The following is a 21,838-nucleotide window of genomic DNA, read 5'->3' on the forward strand; positions in this document are numbered from 1 at the left end:
AAGTTTCTTTTGCAATGTTATAAGTTTATTACACAAGGAAGACGAGAGGATAAAATGGAATGACTAGAGCTAGTACAGATGCAGAAGTTGTCAATACTATTACTAATACACTTTTTGTGTTTCTTCAAATTGTTTCCAAATTATGGTGATCTTAAGGTGAGCCTATGATAGAATGTTCTTGACAAAAAATTCAGAGTGGGTTTGCCTTTCCCTTCCTCTGAGACAAGAGAAAGTGACTTGCCCCCGGTCATCCAATGGGTTTCCATGGCTGAGAAGGGATTCAAATGCTAGCTTCCAGAGTTGTGTTCCAATATTCAAACCACTATACCACAGTGACTCCTAAAGAAAAACATGAAACTAAATCGGGATATTTTTGGTAGTTTTGGATTTTTGGTAGTTTTGCCACGGAGCCCAACAGTTCCCATCACACCCTGTAGAAGTACTTCCAGAGCGGCTCCATGGCTTAACTGGAAAACAAACAAACACCTGAACCCACTAAAAAATAGCCAGTGGCAAAATATGGGAGGCATCCTGTCTTTCAATACAAATCAACGAGGACAATCAGCTTCTTCACCCCCCCCCCCCCAATGTGATGAAGTAGTGGGGAAACCAGGACAGTGCAGGGCATGGGGCAACAGGTCCCCATGCCCCTGGGGTGGGCTCTACCAGAATTACCGCAATTCTGGCAGCTTGTGTGAGGAGGTCCCAGGAGTGATATATGTGTGTGGTTGTTAATGTTTAGCATCAATATAGCTGATTATCTAGTTTTGCCATTTTCCCTAAAATGATCTACTGCAATCATTAATAATAATATAACAACAACAACAACTTTATTTCTAGACCACCCTCTCTCCCCAAAGGGACTCAAGGCGGTTTACAGACAAAACAAAAATGCAAACATTCAATGCTTCAAATGAGTTCAAACAAATCAAAATAATACAAGATAAAGCACAGTAACAATAGTAAAATCATTCCTTGACCTTGAGTAAATTTTACTTTAAGAAAATTATTTTTATAGACAGACTTAAGCACCTTTTAATAGTTTTATGGATGAAGCAGGTTGAGCATATACAAATAAGGAGCACCCCACATGACGTATCTCTGGAACAGGAATTTTGTAGTAAACCAAACTAATTTCAAAATCATTCTCACATAGGTGACTAGGAAAGCGTAAGCTTATGACAAAATCTGTTCATTTTCCCCCCATAGAAGTACACATAAGCATCTAGGAATAAGCTTTCCATAAATCAGCTCCACACTGTAGTTTTCTTCCTGCCCACCTTACCTGCCACTCCATGAACATCTATAATGGCTAAAACATTATCAGGATCCCACTTTTTTAAAAAATATATATTATTCACACAAGGCAAATTGTTGTGAGAATATGTTCACAATATTATTTTGCAAAAAAAATTCACAAATGAGGTCCAAGCCATTAGGAATTTCTTTTGAAAAGTTCCAGCAAAATGAATGGAAGTGTCACAAGAACAAAAGATATTTTTTCCAGCAGTTTTGACTCATTTGACTCATTTTGACTTTTCAAATGGATTTTACCCACCAGTTTTTGTCTTTCTTTGTAGCATTCCTTCCTTGGTTGTCACAATGGGACTGATATTATAGAAAAACAGCATGTGTTTCAGGTACTTTCTTTCCAGTTATTTCCAACTTTTTCATTTTATGTCTGCCTTGCAAATCATAATTTTCCTTTCTGTTTCATTGTGAATTCTAAGCCCTTCCTTTCACTTTGGCATACATTTTTGCCCTTGTTGTGCACATTTATCTATTTTAATGTACCCTGCATTTTGCTGACCTACTGCAAAGCTTGCTGTGCCAGCTCCCATTGGGCTGCTATGATGGTTAAATGCCATTGTATTGACTTTGATTCATTGTTTATGTCTGGGTCTTATCACCCTTTCCCTCCAAGCAAATATGAGTCAGCAAGCCAGTCCTTTCATTTACCTGTGCCTGTTTCTCTTTGTCTATTTTTCAGTTTCAATGCAAAGGTAATCCACTGTTTCTCTCAGGCTCTTAAGAGCTTGGTGAGGCTGAAGACTGTGTTAATTTCATTTATTCTCTTCTCACACCACATTGCTACAAATCACTACTTGATCTTCCATTCATTTGCTAAAGTATGAGCAAAAAGGAAACAAATTACATTCATATAAATTTAGAGGTTAGAAGCAGAAGAAGGCTAATAATACTTTTGTGTATATTATTTATTATTTTATTCATTTATGAAGAAAATTCTATAGCTATTTCCCTTCAAATTAGCCCCACCAACTTCAGTTCACACAATTTGACAGATATTTGGCAGGCTTTATCTTTCCACAAGTGGGAAGTATGGATCTAAATTTTAACCTATTCCTTGAATGTCAAAAATAAATTATTGTTTTTTATGCTTTTTCAGATGAGCTCTGACTTATAGCAACCCTATCATTGGGGTTGCAAGGGAGATTTATTCAGAGGAAGTTTGCTATTGCTTTCCTCTAAATATGAAGGAGTGTAATGCATGCAAAACTACATCCATTCAGTTCCATGACTGAGCAGGAATTTGATTCCTGATAACTAGTCTAACATGCATAGCACTACACCACATTACAGTACCTTCAAAGAAATTGCTCGCCTAATGTTCGCTATTGCCCAGTTGCCCAAAATACAATAAAAACACAAACAAAATGAGGGTTCAACTTTCATTGGATTAAACTAAAGTGGTGAAGTGAAAGAATCTGCGCAGTCTGGGGGTGATCCTAGACTCATTGTTGAGCCTGGAACCCCAGGTCTCAGTGGTGACTAGGGGAGCCTTTGCACAATTAAAACTTGTGCGCCAGCTGTGCCCATACCTTGAGAAGCCTGACTTGGCCACGGTGATCCACGTTCTTGTTACATCCCATCTAGATTACTGCAATGCATTCTACGTGGGGCTGCCTTTGAAGACGGCTCAGAAGCTTAAATTAGTCCAATGGGAGGCAGCCAGGTTGATAACTGGAGCAACATACAGGGAGCGTACTACTCCTCTGCTATGTCAGCTCCACTGGCTGCCGATCAGCTACCAAGCACAATTCAAAGTGCTGGCTTTAGCCTATAAAGTGCTAAACGGTTCCGCCCCAGCTTACCTGTCCGAACGTGTCTCCCGCTATGACCCATCATGGAATCTAAGATCTTCCTGGGAGGCCCTGCTCTTGGTCCCGCCAGCCTCACAGGTACGGCTGGCTGGGATGAGGGACAGGGCCTTTTCAGTGGTGGCCCCCACCTATGGAACACCCTCCCAAATGAAATTAGACAGGCTCCCTCCCTCCTGTCATTCATTTAGAACTTCTTGGAACAACATCAGCAAGAAATATGTTATATAAAATACAGTTTACTATTCCAAAATTGTGGCAGACAGGAGGAGTCTGGTCTACCCATCATATACTCCAAGGGATGAGAGAGATGGTGCATTTGCAGAATGGCAGATTTGCAGAGAACGCAGTCTGGCCCAGGTGCAGATCTCTTTTCCAGGAGAAGGAAGAAAAGATGGTGATGTATGATGATGAGTAAATGTTTGTATGTGTGTGAATGCTGAGTAAAATGCAAAATTCCTTTTGTTTGTGTACTCAATGTAGCTATAGAATCTGTGTGTGTCTACCTTCTTTCTCTGTATTGTGCTGTGATATACTCTGTCTCAATGTGAATGAAATAATAACCATTTAATGCTTTTTAAATATTTATGACACAGGGCTGCAGACTAATAACTTCTAGAGGACAGTGTGATTCCTACTCCTGAGTTGGAGTATTGAATTAGGGCTGGTGATAGAAAGACAGAAAAGTTGCATAAAGTACTGCAAACATTAAAAAAAAATAGCGGGGACATTCAGGTGTGTGTCCTCATTGAGAAAAATGCTTGACATATTTGGACCTCTACACAAACAAGAATATCAGTGTAGAGGTCCTCACTTTCAACCATACAATCCTGTCAAGTAGTTAGTCCTAGCGAGGTTTGTCAAGAGACTTTGAGATGATTTGTGGAAAAGCTTTGTATGGAATAAAACCTTTTGAGTAAGTTGCTTTACCTCATATGTGTAGCAAGGCAGTCCTTTTTTATTAATAAAGCCACTAGAACACTTAATAGGGCAAAAAGATTGTCAGTAAGCTTCTATTTTAGAAAGACCTTTAATCTGGTTTTGTGCCATTCACATTTCAGTTTGAGAGTGACCTTAAAGTGAATTACTAGTTTTGTGAGCTTGCAAGACTTTGAATTAAGCTGCATTCAAGTGATAACACACTGTTAGCCTATACAATGATATATTGTTGCAAATGATTCTTTTGGTGGTATGTGTCATACATACAGATGTAATTGATTCTCTCTTTGACACCAAGGTTTCTAAAGGAAATAAGTCTTTCTCAGCAGCTTTTCTAGCACTGAGTTACAAACAACAACAGCAACAACAAATGTGCACACTTGTTGCTTCCTTGATAACATGAACAGGAATCTATTTCTAAGACACATGTTCTGGCTGCCAGAACAATAGCAATGTATACAGAATTACCTTGGGTCTTTTTAATCTTTCATTGTAAAGAAAGATCTGGTGCTTTTTGCTTCTTTCTAAGAATCATTTTTCATGTCGATGGAGATGTCTTGATGCTTTCACAGTCAATTCTATAAATCACTTTACTTTTGAGTGAAGTAGAATTGTACCTGCTGCAGTAGATTCCAAATAATTTCAGATGTTTACTTGGCTTCTGAGGGTCTGCTAACATGGTCAAAAATTTGGATCAGGCTAGAGAGATTAGAACAATGTTTAAAATATGAATGCATTGCTATTAGTTGTTACTTCCTTAAATGTATGAAGCCTTAGCATTACTGATAGTTATTATTTTACTTGTAAAATGTTTCAAACACATTATTTCTCATTTTTTACCTCTCTACCACAATAAAATTATTATTATTATAATATTTATTTATATCTCACTTTATTTCTCCTAAAAGGGACTCAAAGCAGCGTAACATAAAAGCATTAGAACACACTTTAAAATTTACAAATATGCGAACGTTAAAATAGAATTAAATATACATGGTATTTAAAAGCCACAGTTAAAAACAATAAAAACATATTCAAAGCATATTCAAAGTTAAAAAACCACAGCACCCCCTGAATTGATCTTAAACACCTTCGTGTTTAAAAGCCTGTCTGAATAAAAAGGTTTTAGCCTGCTGCTGGAAGGACAACAGGGAGGGGGGCATTCTGACTTCCCTGGACAGGGAGTTCCAGAGTCAAGGAGCAGCAACTGAGAAGGCCTGCTCTCTCATTCCCTCCAACTGAGCTGGAGATGGAGGTGGGACTGAGAGATGGGCCTCTTCTGAAGATCTCAGGGCTCTGGTTTGTACAAGGGGTGCGGTCAGCCAAATAGCCTGAACCAGAACCATCTAGGGCTTTAAAGGTCATAACCAGCACTTTGAATTGTGCCTGGAAACAGACTGACAGCCAATGCAGCTGCTGCAACAGGGAGGTTATCTGTTCTCTGTAGCCAACCCAAGTTAGCAACCTGGCTGCAGCTCTTTAAACCAGCTGAGGTTTCTGAGCACTTCAGAGGCAGCCCTAGGTAAAGTGCATTACAGTAATCAAGACGGGATGTAACTAAGGCATGTACCACTATGGTCAGATCTGGCTTCCAAAGGAATGGCCGCAATTGGCACACAAGTTGTAATTGTGCAAAAGGTTTCCTGGCCACTACAGATACCTAGGCCTCCCGGTTCAGTGCCAAGTCCAGGAGACCCCCAAAACGGTGGACCTGTGTATTCAGGGCGATTGTAAGCAATCCAGCACAGGCCTTCTGACTGACCAGGAGTACCTCTGTCTTGTCTGGATTAAGTTTCAATTTGTTTGCTGTCATCCAGTCTATTACTGATAACAGACACTAGTTTAGGATCAGAATGGCTTCCTTGCCATTAGGTGGAAAGGAGTAGTAGAGTTAGGTGTCATCTACATAAAGATGGCACCGTACTCCAAAACTCCAAATGACCTCTCCCAGTGGTTTGAGTGGAGTGGGGGAGGGGGAATTGAGTTTTTTCTTCCTTTAATTGATATAGGGAGCTGCCTCATGCTTGAAAAAACTAGTTGGGTACATTAGTATTATCTACTCTTGCCTAGAAGCAATCAGGGTAGATAATTTACCCTATCACCTGCTGCCTGCACCTTTCCATTGGAATGTTATCTGAAACTTGGGACATCCTTTTTGCAAACAGTTGCTGTTCCCTCTCATCAGAAATCATTTCTGGCACTGAGTTTCAAACAATAAATAAAAAGTCATTGAATTTTGGCATTCATCATTTTAGAAGTTGAGCCAGAGGCTTGACTACACTAACAAACAAAAAAACCATTTCAATTCACCTCAAGCCCATTGCTGGCTGTCTTTGTGATGCATGAAAACTTCCAATGAATATCCTGGGTTTTCTGATCTAAGCTGATTTTGCTCCTCTTTAGGCAAAGTTGGGGGAATACTTTGAAGTTAGCAGAAATTCTGCAGTATCCATGGGCAACTGAATCAGGTTTGCTTTGACCTAATCCACTGTCCCAATGGACACTTTGCCATCAACATTTCTTTGCACTGATCAGCATACGGAAAAGAAATGACCCATCCCTATGTCACTACTTCTGCTTCCTGCCAGCCAAGGAGCTTGCTGTGAGTACCTGGCCATCAGCTGTTATGTCTCCTGTTATGTCAGATAAGGACACTTATGCACTCAGCAAGAAAGGAAGTCAATCTATCACATCTTTGCTGGTTGTGAAGATACCCCATTCTGATATCAGGAGATACAGCTGTGACGGACCTGCACTTGCAGCAAATGCCATGGCCAGCAAGGAATGGTGACCAGTGCTGACACAGAGATAGCCAGATGTCCAGGTAGACCCTTAGACACTGGTGCTGGATTCAGTAAAACCATACTAGCCTCAGGGCTGCTGGGGAGCAGATATACAGTATAGTATATCTTAGTAGCCTGACTAGTGTAGATGTGGCCCAAGGCAGTTCATATTTAAATGCATAACTTTGATGTGGTGCCTAGAAAGACAATTAAAGGTATGCTGAATCAAGGCATATCTCAGTTCTTCCCATTGTAGACTTTCAGTGCCACTTTTTATAGTCTTTTCAAAATGTTCTTAAGAGTAAACCTATTCAAGATTGAAAATTCACCTGAATTCTAGTTGGAAATGGTTCAAGTAAAAGGTTGTTCCTTTACTGAGAAAGATCAAGGAAGGACAACAGGGCAAATCTATCAGAGAAGAGACATAATAGGAAATTTCTGCCCAGAGCAATCATAGGAACTAGATTTTAGAACTATGTCTAAAAAGCGACATGAGTTTTCATGTAAGAGAGCCTTAAACTGAAGTGCTAAACAGTGACAGTGCTTTAATAAGTGACCTGGGATCAGAGTTCTACACTGTAACCTAACATGAAAGTCACCCCAGGTACTGTATGTATTCAAAAGAAAATATTAATGTCAGTGAGTGCAATTGGATGATGACTTTTTATATAATACTGAATTCAACATATGGATGTCAGAAGGCAGTGACTCACACTACACTGGCCAGGACTTTCTCTGCTCTGGTTATGCTTTGTATTGGTAACAATAATGCATTGTACATGGGCAGTCATTGATTCCCATTCTGAAATTTCAGAAGGACCAAACATAACAGACTAGGACAGGATGAACAAAACACAGTACAACAATATTAAAGTAAAGGTTATCTGAGCATAATTCAAGGTGCCTGAAGAGCCAGTGTAGAGGTGGATGGTCATGACCAGAAATAGGACTTTATTGTAATGATGCACTGGCGTTTGAGACAGTCTTAAGATGCAACAGTTGGCCTAAATCCTATCTTAACCCTGAGTAGAGTAGATTAATCAAATCAATGGGATTTACCTTTGTGTTGAATTACCACTCAACAATTGATTTAATGTGCGTAGTCTAGTTGGGACTAACCAATAGCATTGCAGCCAGTGTCTTTTGGTGCCATATGAAAATCTTATCTGTTGTTTCTTGGTCTTAATTCCATTTTATTTCATTATGGCTATGGCTATAATTAAGTTGCTTACATGTCTAAGTGTTTCATTTATCAGGACTGATTTGAATTTACTGTTATTTTGTACAACTCACACACATTGGAACCAGACTGATCTTACAGTTGAACATGTAGTATTGTTGTTCACCTCTTTTTGAATCCATTGTGGGATTCAATCAATCAATCAATCAAGCAAGCAATTTATATTTAAAATCTTGATTGAATTTATAACATCAATGAAAACATGGATATGATGCTGGACTGTAACTCCATCACCCCTAAGCCTGATTCTCAAGTCGATTCTCAAGTCGAGACCGCTCTGGGTCCCCCTGGGGGAGAAGGGCAGTGTATAAAACAAATAAATAAATAGAATCAAGGCAATTTACTTACACATTGATTCTCTGCTCAATCGTTGATTAACTTTGGATCCTACATAAGGGAAAAGGTGAAATACATTCAAACAAACAAATAAATAAATTGGCCAACCAATTGGATTCATGCCCTAATCAGCAAAACCAATGCTGAGGAATTCTTGGAGATAATAGTTGACCAATATTTGGATTGCAACAATTTTGTTCATTCCTAGCCTACACTGTATATACCTGCATGAGAAATAAAATGGATACTGGAGATTTTGTATTTTGCTGCAGTGGTGAAAGATGAGACTTTTCTCATTCTTTGCAATAGTTCTGCACATCTGGAATATCTCTTGAGGAAAACATCTAAAACCTTGGTTGCTTTTTAAAAATCTGTACCCCATTTCTGGGCACAACAATTCAAGAAGGATATTGAAAAGCTGGAACATATCCAGAGAAATGTGACCATAATTGTCAAAGGAAGCCCAGCCATATGAGGAGCAACTTAGGGAGCTGGGTATGTTCAGCTTGGAGAAGAGATGGTTAAGAGAGAACATAATATCCATGTTTAGATATTTGAAAGGATGTCACATTGTGAAGGGGGCAAGCTTGTTTTCTGATGCTCTAGCGACCAGGACACATAGCAATGTATTCAAACTGCAGGGAAAAAGATTCCTTCTAAACTTTGGGAAGAACTTCCTGACTGTAAAAGCTGCCTGACAGTGGAATATGCTGCCTTGGAGTGTGGTGAAATCTCCTTCCCTAGAGGTGGTAAAAATAGAAACTGGATGGCCATCTGTCAGGAGTACTTTGGCTGTATGTTCCTCCTGCACAACAGAGGGTTGGACTGGATGGCCCTTGGGGTCTTTTCCAACTTTATGATTCTATGATTTTTAAAAGGTTTCATAAAACATTTCACTTTGAGTTTAGAGAATGTTATACATATATGTTTTATCAAACATTCACCTGCTGCTGTTATTTTTAACATCACAAGTGTATGCCACATTGTGAGGATAGCTAGCTTAAAAATAATACTACAATTATTATTTATAAATCTGCTTAATAATAGAAAACAAATATAGCCTCATGTTGGTACAAAATGGTTTACTGAAATAAATAAAGCTCAATATGGCCTGATGAAATGTATGCTAAGATTATCTTTTGCTTAAATCATGCCTGATATCAGTAGGATGCTAATGGTTGAAATAGGAGAAAAGGTTATGTGATATTGTCATCCTTCAGTACCTATCCAAACAGAACAAATGAAAAAAGTAAGTTCACTTTCCTGTCCCTATGACATAATGCCAAACTGTTCAGAATTCTTTCATTTTTTTTCCACAGGAAATCATGGAAAGGTTAGTTTAACCCTTATTTTAAAAGAACTCATAATGCTTGGAAGGCTAATGCATTGCACCTCAGAATGGTCTGCTGAGACCCTATAGCTCAGTCTCAGTAGTAAAACTTTGAGCAATCTAATTCACCTTTGTAGTTTCACTTGGTAGACTTTGTGCAGCAATGATTTTCGAGTAAGATAAGAAAAGTGAACTGGATATTAAATGTCTGCGAGGAAAAATATCTGCTGAGAATAGCAGAGCTCTGAGATTCAAGAAATGCTTTTTGTTTAAGGTGGATGTTGACATTCAACATTAGTTGTATTGGACCTATTCTGGCTAAAGAAAAATGAATAATCAGGGGGAAAATGCACCATAAAGGCCTAGCAACAGGCTTAAAAGGTAGATTGAGAAGAGAATTTGAACATCATATGCCATCAAAAAGTAGAAGTCTCACAATCTAGGGTGAACAGAATTCCGCTCCCATTAAAAGCTGGATAAAGCAGCCAAAAGTCCTATTTGCTTCCTGGGAGCTATGGAAGAGAGAAAACTCAGCATTGCTTCTCTCAACACGTACTTTTTAAAATAATTCCATTCCTAATTTGATGTCAATAATGTTGTTCCATCTCATCCCCTCCCCACAGGAAAGATATTCCAACATAGTTTTAAAGCTGCCATGAGGAATGGTTAGTGCATAATTTATAGTTACAATTAAAAAGCATTTTTAACAAAATGTCACAACACAATGACAAGTAAATTAGACTGTGATTTACAGTAAGAGTGCATTGCAACCTGATTTAGTATCACAGTGGAAAAACTGACAAACAGCCTCTGCAGAGGAAGACTGTGGCTTCAGAAAATGATGAATTCATTTCCAAAGCACATACAGAGTATGAAAGGAAACTTTGTATGTGCTGATGGAATGATTATTAATAATTTGGTTTGATAGAGCACCAGGTGAAAGAAATATGCCACATAAAGAAAACAAAGAACTTTAGAAATGTTTGGAGAAGATCAAGCGTGGTTGGTCATGAAGCCACATGTATCTGTTACATCCCGTTTGGATTACCATACACACTGTACACAGAGCTGCTTTTGAACAGTATCTTGTAACTTTACTTGCTAGAGATAGCTGCAGGCAGAATTTTTAATGGAATGTTTACAGGGAACATATAATTTCCTTGATACTATAGCCTCAAAGCTACTGGTATGTCCCCTGAACACCATTCAAACTGCTGTGTATGATGATATATAAAGCTCAATATGTCTTGGGTTGAGGCTGTCTGGCAGACTCTTATCTTTCTATATAGGTCTGTCCAGATCTTGAGAATTTTTCAAACTGAAAGTTTTTCAAGGGAGGGCTTTTAATAGGGTGCTACACTGCACTAAAATGTATTGTTTTTAATCTGCTTTTTATTCTGTTTAATTGTACTTCAAAAATGGTTCTTAATGAAAGTGGTAGTTTTACATTTTAACAGTAATGTTTCACATTTGTATAGTATTTGTCTTAATTTGCAAGTCAGCACAAGTCCCAGTTTTGGGAAGTTGTTTTCTTTACTTATGATCTGTCTCCCCTCTGCCAAGAAGATGAAGAAGACTCAAGTGACAACAACAATTATTAGTCATACTTTTCCTATCAGAAAAAAGTAGCTTGCTTTCCAGTACTGAAAGGTGCCTTTTGTGTGAAACAAAGAAGGTCACATTGATCTTACTGTCCCTTATGTCCAAAAGCTATGATTATGGAGCTGAAAAGGTCAAAATATGAAAAGTGAGAAGTATCAGAGGAAAAGTTGCTAAAACAGATTTGCCAGAAGTATAGAAAATGAAGTGACATTATCTGGAGATCAGGGGCAATATAACTTTTGAAGTTCCAGCAGCGGTATACTAACAAGAAGGAATGAAATATTTTTCTGTGTCAGTTTTACAAAGCATCATCTTCCTTTGCCCTTTTTAAAGAGCTATAAACATATAGCTCACACTGAAAAACTTTGTATCTGTATGGGGCATGTGTATGTGTGTAAGGAAGTGTGCAGCTGGGAATCCATATCTTAAAATAGTCTGCTGTTCATCCCTTTATTTCTTTTTTCTTCCCCTTATGAGTCCTCATGAGATCAGCTATATTAGATTTCTGGCTATTTTTCACACATGTGTCCAAAGCAGATGAAAGAAAGAAACTGAAAACAGTGCTAGGATTGCATTAGAATTGTATCCCTGCCAGTATTAGGAAGTAACTGAGACTCACTTCACAAGGTTAAACCCTTGTTCCTGCAAGACTGCTGACCGACAGTTCAGCAGTTTGAATCTGGAAATCGCGGTTAAGCTCCCTCTGTCACCTCCAGCTCCCCATGTGGGAACATGAGAGAAGCTTCCCACAAGGATAGTAAAACAGCAAACATCCGGGCATCCACTGGGCAACATCCTTTCAGATGGCCAATTCTCTCACACTAGCAACAACTTGCAGTTTTCCAAGTCGCTCCTAATATGAAAGAAAAAAAAAACTTCAAAAGATGTAAAGGTAGGAAACCTTATGCCTTTTCTTCTTCTTCTTCTTCTTCTTCTTCTTCTTCTTCTTCTTCTTCTTCTTCGAAAGAATTTCTCCCTCTGTGACACAATTGTGTGTATATCTCGCCTAAGTAAATTCTATTAAATGCAGTGACAGTTCCTCCTAACTGAGAATCAAGTGACAAACAGTATGACCTCTGTATCATCAAGACTGGTATCTGTGATTTCATTTATTCATTTCTGACAAAATATGACCTCTCTAGGCATTTACTAGGTCCTTCCTTGGGCCAGGCATCCTCCATTTCAATAAGGTTTGCTTTTACAGTAGAGTCTCCCTTATCCAAATTTCGCTCATCCAATATTCTGTACAGTATTATTCAATGCAGTCTGCCTCCTGCCCGGATCCACAGTTATTTCTCTAGGCAAGCAAGGATCATCACAGGTTATTCAAAAATCTTCACAGGACTGAAATTTTTACAGATTTAACTTCCAACAATGTTGTTAGTGTAAGTTGTTTTATGCAATTCTTTCTTTATTTGTAGTCAATTTCTTAGTAGTCAGTGTTGTTGTAGTCTACGTTTTCAATACATTGCGATGTTTTGGTGCTAAATTCATAAATACAGTATTTACTACATAACATTACTGTGTACTGAACTGCTTTTTCTGTTGATTTGTTGTAAAACATTATGTTTTGGTGCTTAATTTGTTAAACAGTTACATAATTTGACGTTTAATAGACTTTTCCTTAATCCCTCCTTGTTATTCAACATTGTTGCTTATCCAATGTTCTGCTGGCCCATTTATGTTGGATAAGCAAGACTCTACTGTATCTGCAATTTTGCATATCCATGCAAAGTCCACGAATGTATCCTCTGCAAATATGGGCCATACTGTATGCTATTGAGAACTACATCTGTCTCTTTCCCCCATTTTTTTTAAAAAAAATTACAAGTATGTATGTTGGGTGGAAAGGGGGGAAATTTTCACATGAGGCTAAGATATTTAAACTTTTTTTTCCATCAAAAATCCCATGTAAAACTCTTTTGAGCACTATATTTCACCTTCCCAAAGCTAATTGTTCTGGGAAGAAGAGATTTCTGTTAGAATCTCAACTGGAAAGAGAGGTTTAATCCTCCTCTCCCTGTGTACAGTGGTCCTAATGCAATTCATTCTCTTTGCTGGAAAAACTTAACAACACCAGGCATCATTCCTAACAATGCAGTAAATAATTTGGGACTCCTTGCATACAAATTTGCTTCCATAGCTTTATGTTTTCATCCTAGAGCACTTGTATGTTTCAGTCCCATCTCCATGCAAATACAGATATTTCAAAATTTTAAAAATCCAAAATATTTCTGGTCCCACATATTTTGGATAAGGGAAACTCAACATGCAGAAAAATTAATTAGAATAGAAACTGTAGTCAAGAAATCAGAAGACTAGGACATGAAAGGGCATCTATGAGAGTGCTAGAAAAGATCCTGAAGTGTCAAGATATTGTTTATTGTACCTTATTTCCATTTTCTATATATGGTTGTGACAGCTAGACAGTAGAAAAATCAATTTCTTTGAAATGTGATTCTGGGGAAGACTTCTGTAGATACTGAGGATTGTTAAAATACAAATAAATGCATATTTAAATATACCAAGCCTGAACTCTCCCCAGAAGCTAGGATTGCTATACTGGGAGTGTCATACTATGGGCATATTGTGGAAAAACATGACTCACTTTAAAAGACAGTAATGCTTGACATGTTATAAGGCAATGGAAAAAGTCATGATTAAGCCTGTTGATGACAGGGTGACTTGGAGGCCTCTTGCTCATAGGGTTGCCATAAGTCGAAGTTGGCTTGATGGCAGTTAACAAGAGAATTTGAAAACTGTAGTTTTTCAAAATGTCCTTGTACCAGGGACTTTTTTTCTTTCCTGCAAGAATCAAATTAACAAAGACTTATATTCCTACTCCAGAGACACAGAAACCACCACGGGCCTCATCCTCTAGTAATCTTCACTGAGATTGCTTTTTGCCTATTTCTGCTACAGAGGGATAAATGACAAGGACAAAAGCCAGACAAGATTGCTGCCCTACAAGCCAAATTGATGAGGTAGGCTACAGAGAAAAGTGGGTGCAGTTCTGCTTGACTTTAGGGGCTAAATGTGAACAGCAGAGACATACATTTAGGCTGGGCATTCTGTACTTCTCTTCTAATGTGTTCGGGTTACACATGGAATGGTGCTTAAGGAAAGCATGCTCTTGATGCAGGGTGAAAATGAAAGTCAAGGGATTAATTCTTCCCTCTTGATCCCCTTCCACATGTTGGTGGTGGATAACTGCTGTGTCCATGTGCATGGTGACTTTTGTATTCATGTCTCTGTTTGATGTAATGCTTTCATTTTCCAGTCTCTCTGAACACAATGGAGTGTAATATAGTAGTTTGAGCATTGGATGATGACTCTGAAGATCAGAGTTCAAATTCCCCATTTGCCATGAAAACCAACTAAATGACTTTGGGCAAGTCACTCTCTCTCTCAACCGCAGAAGAAAGCAAAAGCAACCCTCCTGTGAACAACCCCCCCCCCCATATTAGGATCACAATGAATCAGAAATGACTTGAAGGCATACAATGATAACAAACACAATTATCTCTCTTCTTGAAATGGTCACTCAACACATTGAGGATGAAGAGCATAGCAGTGGAAGAAATTTATGGGCTCTCTACCCTCTTATGTTCATATGTTCTGCACAACATTTTATGTATTTTAATATAAATGAATTTAACTCGCCATTTTGACTTTTTCTGGAGTCAAGAATTGTTTTGTAATACTGCAAGAAATCCAGAAACTAGAGGGCAACAGTTTTACAAACTATGGGATTAGTCCAGGAGATGGGAAGCAACTTTGTTCCCTAAAAAATGGGAAGCAAACAAAGTCCATAAGGGTTCCACTTATAATTCATGTTGTAGGATTTTCTTTTTTTTTTAATTCTCATTATTGACCATATACTCACATATGCACACTATTTCGTATTTTAAAGATACACAGCTATGTATAACCCTGCTTATGTGTAAAGCACACACAATATGAGTTTGTGTATATTTTCTTGGACACAATTATGAATGTATCCTGTGGAACATAACTCACTGTGTGTTTAAGGCTGAAATGGGATTCTGGCTCCCCCTCCCCCTAATTTACAAAGAAGTCACTATTCCTTTTATCCTGCCACCAGACTTTACTCTGAAAACACTTACAGAGTTTGTGCCATTAATCTTCTCTCCCCTCCCATCCCTTGTGAGGAAAATTGGAAAAGCCTCTAAAATCTTTGTGCTTCTCTTCTCCTCAAGGATTCTGATATAATTAACTTGTTATTGCTGCTTCAGCATGAGCTTTGAAATATCAAAACAACACTTTCTTCATGGAATGGCATTTTGGGATTGCTGTCAGTTAAAACACTGGTCCAGGGTAGTGGAGAGCTCCCCCAACTGAGGCATGACACAATTTATTTTCTTGAACATGCCTGAGCTTTGCTAACAGTATGAAGGCCTATTAAGGTAGAGTTGGATAATATCTTTTATTAGGATCACTGGAATGTCATCACAAAGTGGTGGCAGCTTTCAAGTTGTTCAGAAATCTTTCATTAGGCACTCTGGCACAAAAACTGGATAGGAAAAGGAAAAAGCAAACAAACAAGAAGCCACATCATGCCAGGTCAGTTTTTTGACCTTTTAAAAAAAAACTCCAAGCATTTCTGTGCCTCTCTTGCACACCTTTTTGGGGGTAACCTTTTAGTGGTCATAATAGGAAATCTGACTCATTGCTTTTACTCATAGACTACATGGCTACTTTTGAAATGTCTGTTAATGTGGACTATCCAGACTGGGCAAAAAATCCAATTTTCAGTATTCAGTCTGGAACTTTCATTTGTGGTTTGGTTAAGTGAACGAACCCAAAGGGTGCTCACCAATTGGACACAGTCTCCCAGGTGTGGTCTGACCAAGGTGGAGTAGAGGGGTAACATGACTTCCTTGGATGTAGACGCTATACTTCTGTTTATGCAGGCCAAAATCCCATTGGTATTTTTAGCCACTGTATCACATTGTTGGCTCATATTTAGCTTGTTGTCCATGACAACTCCAAGCTCTTTTTCACATGTACTGCTATTGAGCCAGGCATCCCCCATTCTGTATCTTTGAATTTTCTGCCTATGTGGAGTATCTTGCATTTGTCCCTGTTGAACTTCATTTTGTTAGTTTCGGCCCATCTCTCTAATCTGTTAAGATCATTTTGAATTCTGCTCCTGTCTTCTGGAGTATTAGTTATCCTTCCCAGTTTGGTGTTGTCTGCAAACCTGATGATCATGCCTTCTAACCCTTCATCTAAGTCATTAATGAAGATGTTGAACAGAACTGGGCCCAGGATGGAACCCTGTGGCACTCCACTTGTCACTTCTTTCCAGGAAGAAGGTGAGCACCCTTTGGGTTTGTTCACTTAGCCAATTACAGATCCACCTAACTGTAGTTTTGTCTAGCCCACATTTGACTAGTTTGTTTGCCAAAAGGTCATGGGGGACCTTGTCAAAGATCTTACTGAAATCTAGTTACTAGGCTTGCTCAAATAATTCGATTTTCCCGTTACCCGTTATTAATTCGTTATTTTCGTTTGTTTTGAAGCAATATAGAACCTTGGTTGTCCACACGTCTGGATATCGCGGTTTCGAATCGCGAGAGGCCGTTTTTTCTTATTTCTTCGTTTTTTTCGTTAAGAAAAAAAAGCTTTTGCAAATCACCCAAACTCCTTTCCTTTTGCCCCTCAGCCAATGGGAGGCTCAGCCAATGGGAGGGGGCGAGGGGGAAGGAGGCCGAGGAGGAGGAGGAAGACGGAGGGGGGAAATGGCCGCCGCCGCCGCCTTGCCTCAGCTCAGGGCTGGAGAGACCGAGAGGGGCCCGGCGGTGAGGAGGAAGAGGCCCGGGATGCGAGGGGGTGTGGGCCAGGCCCGTCCTCGGCTGCTCCCAGGGGCCCAGATTCGCACCCTCCCTCCCCCCAATACAGGTCTCCAGTCCATACCACGCTACATGAACTTGAATGGATACTGTGGTTGTGTTGTCGAAAGCTTTCATGGCCGGGATCACACTGTTGTGGTATGTATTCCGGGCTCTATGGCCATGTGCCAGAAGCATTCTCTCCTGACGTTTCACCCACATCTGTGGCAGACATAGAGGTTTTGACGTCTGTGCGAAGCTAGGCAAGTGGGGTTTATATATCTGTGGAAGGTCCAGGGTGGGAGAAAGAACTCTTGTCTGTGGGAGGCAAGTGTGAATGTTGCAATTGGTCACCTTGATTAGCATTGAATAGCCTTGCAGCTTCAAAGCCTGGCTGCTTCCTACCTGGGGGAATCCTTTGTTGGGAGGTATTAGCTGGCCCTGATTGTTTCCTGTCTGGAATTCCCATTTTCTGGGTGTTTCTGGGAAGGTAATGGCACTCCATGTAGTCATGCCGGCCACATGACCTTGGAGGTGTCTATGGACAACACTGGCTCTTGGGCTTAGAAATGGAGATGAGCACCAACCCCCAGAGTCAGACATGACTGAACTTAACGTCAAGGGATACCTTTACCTTTACCTACACACACACACACACACACACACACACACACAAGCAGGGACTATATATACACACAATATATATCACACACACACCAATTTAACAAAGTTTCAGCCACAAAAACAAAGTTTCTGAAGTAGAACAATGATTTTCACAGTAAAGACAACCCAATTTAACAGGAAATAAGACTTTCAAACCAGGAACAGATTTCTGCAATTATTAAAAAATGGTTTATTATAAAAGCTATGAAAATTTGCCAAAAATCAGAGGATAAGGGAAACGTTCCACATTTTGGTGAGCTATCAGTGTTAAATGTGTTCTACCACTGTACCAAGTTTGAAGAAGATCACTCAAAAAATGAGGGCGGGAGAGCCCCCTAAGTCCCCCCCCCTTCGGGCTGTTTTTGGGCCACCGCGGATGCGCGTCCGCCATTAACGAATTAATTTAGAAAATAACGAATTTTCGTTAATTTCGAAAAATTTTGGGGGCCAAATTCGTTATTAGCAACAAAAACGAAAAACTGCCCCTTCTAGTTTTGAAACGAGTTTAGAATCAAATTTTTCATGGATCGATCAAGCCTACTAGTTATACTACATCCACAGCGATCCCTGTTTCTACCCAGTTTAGAACTTTATCAAAAAAAGAGATTTGTCTGTTATGACTTGTTTTTGATAAATCTGTGTTGACTATTAGCAATGACTGCATTTGTTTTTAAGTGTTTGCAGACCACATCCTTAATGATTTTTCCAGAATCTTGCCTGGTATCGACGTGAGGCTGACCGGACGGTAATTTTCCCCTTCTTGAAGATAGGGACCACATTTGCCGTCCTCCAGTCTGTGGGACTTCTCCCATTCTCCAAGAACTTTCAAAGATGATTGCCAGTGGTTCTGAAATAATTTAAGGGGGATGTTGACAATCTGGAATGTATCCAGAGGAGGGTGACTAAAATGATCAAGGGTCTAGAGAACAAGCCCTATGAGTAACAGCTTAAAGAGCTGGACATGTTTAGTCTGCAGAAAAGAAGGCTGTAAGGAGACATGATGGCCATGTATAATTATGTAAGGGGAGGTCAGAAGGAGGAGGGAGAAAGCTTATTTTCTGCTGCCCTGGAGACTAGGACGCGGAACAACGGCTTCATATTACAGGAAAGGAGATTCCACCTGAACATTAGGAAGAACTCTCTGCCCCGGAGTGTGGTGGAGACTCCTTCTTTGGAGGCTTTTAAACAGGCTGGATCTGTCGAGGGTGCTTTGAATATGATTTTCCTGCTTCTTGACAGGGCGTTGGACTGGATGGCCCATGAGGTCTCTTCTAACTTTATGATTCTGTTATACTATGATTCACATTCTGTTTGCAGATCTACGGTAGTGAAGCCATTGTTTATTTGCTGGCAATGTACCATGTCAATGGGCATGGATTTATTTTGATTATGGTATTTGTACTTGAAATATTCTTGGGTCAATGGCTTTTAATTTAAAGAACAAGATTGAGAGATGAAAACCTATTTATTGACAATCCCTGAAATTATGCTTAATTACTTTCCTCTTTGACATCTAGATTAATTTCATTTGCCATACAACGTTTACTCAGTTGGCAGGAGGAATATAATCAATCAAAGAAAAGGCCATAGATTAACAATAATTGGATACCACCTGGTTAACATTAAATTCTATTGTGTATGGTTAAAAGTAGTAATGCTTTGCTTTAATTCAGATGCAGACTGTGTTTCGTGATCTTGTTTTAAGTAATGTTTTTATCAATGGAGCCAAGTTCTGTCTCATTAAAAATATCTCTTGTTGCCATTCTTGAAAATCAACACAACAGATTTTGTTTTGAAAATATTTACTACACAAACACAGCAGGAAATTTTCTTATAGCAAATTAGGCAGAGATTTGATTTATAGCTAAGGGGAGGAAGTAAATCAACAGCTCTGCAACTGTCTTGGCAGCAATTTATAGCAAGGAGACATGTATCTACAATTTTAAATTTCAAACTAAGAGGTGAGACTTCAGCAGTTAACACATGTCCCCCAAAGTGTTACATGATTTCAGTGTAAAAAGCAGGATGAGGGCTAACAAACTGAAGCTTAATCCTGACAAGACAGAGATCCTCCTGGTCAGCAGTGCGACTGAACGGGGTATTGGGTGGCAACCTGTGCTTGATGGGGTCGCAGTCCCCCTGAGGACACAGGTCCGCAGTCTGGGCGTCCTCTTGGATTCAGCACTGACACTTGAAGCTCAGGTGTCGGTGGTGGCCAGGAGGGCCTTTGCACAATTAAAACTTGTGTGCCAGCTGCGACCATACCTCGAGAAGCCTGACTTGGCTGCGGTGGTCCATGCCTTGGTTACCTCCAGACTGGTTTACTGCAATGCACTCTACAGGGGGCTGCCTTGAAGACGGCTCGGAAACTTCAAATGGTACAATGTTCAGCGGCCAGACTATTAACTGGAGCCAATTATAGGGAGCAGACAACTCCCCTATTGTAAGAGCTCCACTGGCAGCCAATCAGTTTCTGGTCCCAATTCATGGTGCAGGTGACTACCTATAAAGTCCTAAATGGCTCAGGACCTGCCTATCTTCGTGAACGCATCTTCCCCTATGAACCCACATGGGCTCTAAGATCTACTGGGGAGGCCCTCCTCTCGATCCCACCTCCATCTCAAGCGTGGTTGGTGGGAACAAGAGAGAGGGCCTTCTCGATGGTGGCCCCCAGGCTCTGGATCTCCTCCCAAAGGAGATTAGATTAGCTCCCACCTTGGATTCCTTCCGGAAGAATCTGAAAACATGGATGTTCACAGGTGCCTTGTCATAACTGATAATTGTCCATGCGCTTTACCAAGGCCTTGGCCATTCCATGCACTTTGTTACTGTTAGTCGCTCCCATCCCTAGTCACTGAAGGTTTCCATTTCCCCTTAAAATGGCCCTGGTCCTATGGTGTTAGAATACTGATTGGGATTACTATCTATGTTTTAAGTTATTTTAATTTTTATAATATGTGTTATTATACTGTGATTTTATTGTGCTACTGTTTTTATTGATGTAATACTGTTTTGGACTTGTCCCAGTGCAAGCCGTTCCGGGTCCTTCAGGAGATGGAGCGGGGTATAAAGAAAGTTTTATTATATTATTATTATTATTATTATTATTATTATTATTATTATTATTATTATTATTATTATCCTCTGCCACGTTGGCCCCATGCGTGTTCAGAAAAACCACACTATTTGAAATCAGAAGGGATTTCATAAACCATTAAGTCCAGCTCCCTGCTCAATGTAGGATCTCTAGTTATAGCATCCCAGCAGATAACTGTCCAGTGTATCTTTGAAGATGTCTAGAGAAGGAGATCCTACCAGCCCTCTAAACCAGTGGTTCTCAACCTGTGGATCCCCAGATGTTTTGTCTTTCAACTCCCAGAAATCCTAACAGCTGGTAAACTGGTTGGAATTTCTGGGAGTTGTAGGCCAAACACCTGGGGACCCACAGGTTAAGAACCACTTCTCTAGACTATTAGTTCAATTGTCAAACCACTTTCACTGGCAAAAATTTTCTTCTAATGTTCAGTCAAATCATTAGACTTCATTGTACTCCCTGGGGAGCAGAGAGCAGGTCTGCTTCCATTATTCTGTTGTAGCACTTAAAGTATTTTAAGAATGAAATTATGTCACTCTTCAGTCTTCCCCTCACCAAGCTGAATATGGTCAGTTCCTTCAATCTCCTTCAAGATTTCCTCATATATTTTGCTTTCATACTTTTATTAGCCTTTCTGCCATTCTCTGAACCTGGTCATTGTCCTATATCCTTCTTAAAATGAGTACCAAAATCATTTTCTGGTTCTGAATCCACGTGTTGTCCAAACAATTATGTCCAAACACAAGAGAGATATCAGCAAATGCAGAATTACTCCAAAGATTTTGAAAGGGAGAAAAAAATCCTTAAAGGACAAATCAGAGTATCCAATTATGGACTAGAATCTTACTGGACAGGGAACATGTAATGGGAAACTGGA

The 21,838-nt window shown here is 39.6% G+C and overlaps 1 protein-coding gene across 4 annotated transcripts in view; it reads left to right on the top strand.

The window, feature by feature from the left end:
- Nucleotides 1–21,838, top strand: part of galntl6 (polypeptide N-acetylgalactosaminyltransferase like 6) — a 753,660-nt gene that overhangs the window by 54,865 nt on the left and 676,957 nt on the right. For 3 of the 4 annotated variants that reach the window (XR_010006391.1, XM_016995302.2, XM_016995304.2), the window contains exon 2: nucleotides 1,581–1,640. The exons of the other annotated variant lie outside the window; for it this stretch is intronic. Coding sequence is in view for 2 of the 3 variants with exons in the window: in XM_016995302.2 (XP_016850791.1) it covers nucleotides 1,581–1,640 (60 nt within the window). In the remaining variant the exon portion in view is untranslated. The remainder of the gene's footprint in view (nucleotides 1–1,580; nucleotides 1,641–21,838) is intronic. 4 annotated transcript variants of the gene reach the window in all.

Source organism: Anolis carolinensis, chromosome 5, assembly GCF_035594765.1.
Source record: "Anolis carolinensis isolate JA03-04 chromosome 5, rAnoCar3.1.pri, whole genome shotgun sequence".
Lineage (NCBI taxonomy): Eukaryota > Metazoa > Chordata > Lepidosauria > Squamata > Dactyloidae > Anolis > Anolis carolinensis.